Here is a 4,876-nt window from a genome sequence, read left to right as displayed (position 1 = left end):
GCTATTAATTAGTGGAGGTGCATGTTCCATATATACACGGCAGAAAAGGGGAGCAACAAATAAGGATTCTTTTTGGATTCTTTTCGATCATATAGTGGGCCAAAAGAAAAGGTAATATTGAAGCCATGCAGGTCACGACAAGAGCATGTTTGGGTCTTGAATTATTTGATTTTATTTGGGCTTTGAAACAAGGAGTTAAGGGAATGCTAGTAAAACCCTATTGGAGCATTATATATGGACGTGAATTAGAGACTTGGGGGACGATTATTTTCGAAAACAACATGACGAAATTGAGAGGAGTTTGACGGCAGCGAGAGGCAGACGAAAAAGCATATACGGCTGGCTTTTGGACGCAAGAATAAAAGAGTGAAGACTTCAAGAAAAATAGATTAAAGTTCATTGCTTTTATTCGGGTTAGACTTGTTTTATTGTTTTTTCAGTTTATTCGAATGCGATACAATGAACATGTTTTCTGAATTAGTAGTCTTTAAATTTATTTTTGTTTCACTTCTTACTATGAGTAGCTAAACTCTTATGGTTGCCTAGGGTTGATGAACTAGATGATTGTTTAATTGATTAACTTTTGGTTTTGAATGAATGTGATGATTTATAAGTTATAATTTTTGAACCCGATTATAATTATTTGTGTGTTGGTATTGATTGGCTTAATAATTTATTTGTTGGTTCCATTGCTCTTGATACTTAGAAATATACTTTAGAGCCGGGAGTCAGTCTAGGTTGTAATCTTTCGGTCTAGACCTTGAAAGTGAGAAATCTAATTCAAGTTTAATAATTATTAAAACCAATTAATTAAAACGTGCAATCTTTTCTAGAGGTGAAAAATCTAATCTAGAATCGCTAGGTTATTAGCTGGGCATTGTTTGGTAGTTTGGGTGGCCGATAACTCGGGTTCATCTGTTTAATCGCGTCTAGAGTTTCCTAGGGTCTCGGTGTTCTTAGTTATTTCTGCTTCATAATTTGAGGGTTTTAGTAAATAAATTACTTTATACCTGATAGTTTGGGACTTGGTGGTCGATAACTCGAGTCAGTCCATTTTAGCACTTCATCACTTGTCATACTGTCAGGTTCGGTTTACCCTCCGGGGATTTATCGGGTTAGGCAGAGTCTTCGTTCAGAACCAAGGTTAGGATTTTATTCATGAATCTAGGGATTCTTGCCTAGGTAACCTATTTTTCTCATACTTGAGTTCCAGTCCAGTCTTTATTTGTTTACGCTTGCTGTTGTTTGGTCGTCTATTTATTTTAATTGTTTTTTTTAGTTTAAAAATATTTTTCTCAAAACAAAACCAATTTATTAGGCTAGGTCTCGATAGAGGTTCAGTATCAACAGTCGCTAGATTGTGTCCACGATTCGATACTTGGATTTGTTTTACTACTTACGACCGGTACACTTGCTGGTAGTGTGTGGTTTACGGGTTTTTCCAATTTTTAAAACTTGTTGTATTCAATTAACACATATTTCACACATCAAGTTTTTGGCGCCGTTGCCGGGGACACAGTGCGCTTTTGAGGACGACCCGAGTCGGAGATTTAGCCATTTTACTGCTTTCTTAGATTAGTTGTTTTTGTTATCTCTTAATTAAAAAAAATTAATCAATAAAAAAATAAAAATTAAAAAAAAACCAAAAATAAAAAAAAATAGTTGTTTTCTTTTTTAGGATACTTGCTAGTTCTGTGTGCCTACTTGTTTAGCTAGCTTGTTTGTGATTCGTGCCATTTTATACTTGCTTTTCAGTGTATGCACACACGTTCCTCGGGCCCACCTAATACTTCACCATTCTCTGAAACCGAACGCGAGTTTCACCGTCGTTTACGTCAGCCACAGGTACTTCTTTCTGATCTTGTCTTTTCAGTAGTTATGGCTGATCGTAGGATCGTTGCTGATCACATTAGTGTTGCTCCCACCACCGTTCGCTCGAGCATCATACTTCCAGCTGTAGAGGAAAACAACTGGACCATCCCACCTACCTTGATCAACACCATTACCCATTCGGTCCAGTTCCATGGTCTGCGAGACGAGGACCCGCATGCTCATCTAACTAGATTCGGTAGGGTCTGTAGTACTTCCCGCCTTACGGGCGTCATTGAGGAGGCCATTCATCTTCGTTTGTTTCCGTTCTCACTCACTGATCAAGCTGCTATCTGGTTGGACTCCCTCCCACATGGAGCCATCACCACTTGGAATGATCTTCAGTCCAAATTCCTTCAGAAATACTTCCCACCTGCTAAGACAGCTCGTCTTAGAAATCTTATCTACGCATTCACCGAGCAGCCGGGGGAGTCTTTCTACGAGACTTGGGACAGGTTTAAAGCGCTGCTGAACAAGTGCCCTCACCATGGGCTTGAGGAGTGGAGAGTCGTGGAGAAATTCTATAACGGAGTTTCTGAAGCGACTAAGAGACTGCTTGACTCTACAGCAGGAGGAAACATGATGAAGACCAAGACTGCTGCTGAGTGTCTTGAGATGATGGAGGATCTAGCCACCAGTACTTATACCAAGCCAGGCTCCGGGGGCGTTACTGCTGCCTCTAGGGGTATTCATACGGTAGATTCTAGCGTTGCTTTAGCCGCCCAGGTCGAATCCTTTACAAAGATGGTCAAGGACATTCAGATTAAGATTAGCTCTAAGTGTGAGGTGTGTAGAGGTGGTCATGAGACGGTAGATTGCCCGGTAGCATCTGAGGAGGAGATGAGTTTTGTTCAGAACCAGGGACGAGGCCAGGGTTACAATTCTAGATGGCAGCCACGCCAAACATCGAACTGGCAGGGCAGGAATCCCCCTGGATTCCAGCCTCGCCAAAGTCTGTTTCAGACCCCTGCTGATGGACAGAATAGTGGAGAGTCTAAATCTGAGCTGAGCAAGTTTTTGAAGAGGAATGAGGAGAGTCAGAGTAGGACCAATAAACTTCTAGAGTCGATAGTGATGAAGGGTGAGGCTAGACATCAGGAGCAGGTCAAGAAAAATCAAGAGTTTGAGCTCATGTTCAGGAATCAGGGGTCCACGATAAAGAGTCTAGAGAGGACCGTAGGAGAGATAGCCAATAGGATGACTGAGAGGCCAGTAGGTACATTCCCTAGTAGCACCAGACTAACCCAAACACCACTGCAAAGGCAGTGACTACTAGGAGTGGTAGAGGGGTAGAAGTAGAGAAGCCGGTCGATGAGGTTGAGGAACCGGTTGACGAGGAGATTGAGATGGAGACCCTTGCTGGCGATGTGCACCCTAGGCTGCGCCCAGCACCAGACTAACCCAAACACCACTGCAAAGGCAGTGACTACTAGGAGTGGTAGAGGGGTAGAAGTAGAGAAGCCGGTCGATGAGGTTGAGGAACCGGTTGACGAGGAGATTGAGATGGAGACTCTTGCTGGCGATGTGCACCCTAGGCTGCGCCCAGCAAGTACAGCACAGTCCAGCGAGTCTTCGGGAGAGAAGAAGAAGGAGAAGGAGCCACTTAGAGTATATAAACCCACAGCTCCTTACCCTGGTAGGCTTTTAGCTAAGAGCGATTTTGAGCAGTATTCACGGTTCTTGGAGATGCTGAAAAAACTCCATGTGAACCTTCCTTTCATTTAGGCTCTGTCTAAAATGCCTAAGTATGCCAAGTTCCTAAAGGATCTTCTCACAAACAAGAAGAAACTAGAGGAGCTGTCTACTGTCATTCTTAGTGAGGAGTGTTCTGCAGTCGTGCAGAACAAGCTTCCTAAGAAGATGACCGACCCGGGGAGTTTCACCATCCCGTGTCTGATAGGAGACCTTACTGTCAGCCATGCGATGGCCGAATTAGGAGCTAGCATTAACCTCATGCCTTACTTCATTTTCGCTAAGCTCAATCTAGGGGAGCCATCTCCTACGTGCATGAGCCTTCAGATCGCAGATCAATCTGTGAAGTTTCCACGTGGTATCGTGGAGAATATGCTTGTCAAGGTTGACAAGTTCGTGTTTCCGGTGGATTTCGTCATTCTTGATATGGACGAGGATTCTAAAGTTCCACTTATTTTAGGACGTCCATTCCTTGTTACTGCCCGAGCCGTCATTGATGTTCTTGACGGTAAGCTTACTCTCCGCGTCGACGATGATGCGGTCACCTTTGACACCCAGCATTCGATGAAGCATACGCCACAGCATGACGACACTCTTTACTTTATAGACACTCTTATGTCACATGTGGGTAGTTTTCTCGGTGAGGTTTGCGGTAGAGAGTCTATAGAGGCCCAGATGTTAGGGGTAGATATCGAGGGCATTGAGTTGACCAAGGTCGACCTAGAGCAGGATCCACCATTACCATCTAGCGAGCCATCGATAGGATCCGAGTGTTCTAAGATTTCTAAGGTGTTTGAAGTGTTAGAGAGAAAGACTCCTGAGGAGAAACCATCAGTGGAGATACCCCCGCCTCTAGAGCTGAAGGAACTGCCATCTCACTTGGAGTATGCATTCCTTGGCGAGGGATCTTAGTTGCCCGTCATTATTTCATCGAGTTTGACGGAGGAGGAGAAGGAGAGACTGATGGTTATTTTGAGGGCGCATAGGCATGCTATTGCCTGGAAGTTAGTAGATATCAAGGGTATTAAACCTTCCTTTTGCACCCAAAAAATTCTTATGGAAGAGGAGTATAGACCGGTGGTGCAGCCGCAGAGGAGGCTGAACCCCAATATGCAGGATGTGGTGAAGAAGGAGGTGTTGAAGCTGCTAGACGCCGGCCTGATTTACCCGATCTCTTATTCTGCATGGGTCAGCCCCGTACAGGTAGTTCCCAAGAAGGGGGTATGACTGTGGTGGTGAACGAGAAGAATGAATTGATACCCACCAGGACAGTTACTGGATGGAGAGTCTGCATTGACTACCGCAGACTTAATGA

The 4,876-nt window shown here is 43.9% G+C and overlaps 1 protein-coding gene across 1 annotated transcript; it reads left to right on the top strand.

Moving 5' to 3' along the window:
- The first annotated feature begins 3,606 nt into the window (after nucleotides 1–3,606).
- LOC110876764 lies at nucleotides 3,607–4,473 on the top strand. The gene has a single exon (XM_022124924.1). It carries the CDS (start codon nucleotides 3,607–3,609, stop codon nucleotides 4,471–4,473), a length of 867 nt encoding a protein of 288 aa, XP_021980616.1.
- The last annotated feature ends 403 nt before the right edge of the window (nucleotides 4,474–4,876 follow it).

This window comes from Helianthus annuus, chromosome 9 (genome assembly GCF_002127325.2).
Source record: "Helianthus annuus cultivar XRQ/B chromosome 9, HanXRQr2.0-SUNRISE, whole genome shotgun sequence".
Classification (NCBI taxonomy): Eukaryota; Viridiplantae; Streptophyta; class Magnoliopsida; order Asterales; family Asteraceae; genus Helianthus; species Helianthus annuus.
This window is presented reverse-complemented; position numbering and strand designations above follow the sequence as displayed.

What these genes read in the sequence shown, in the direction of transcription:
- LOC110876764 (XM_022124924.1), top strand. Translation starts at nt 3,607, where the DNA reads ATGCCTAAGTATGCCAAGTTCCTAAAGGATCTTCTCACAAACAAGAAG.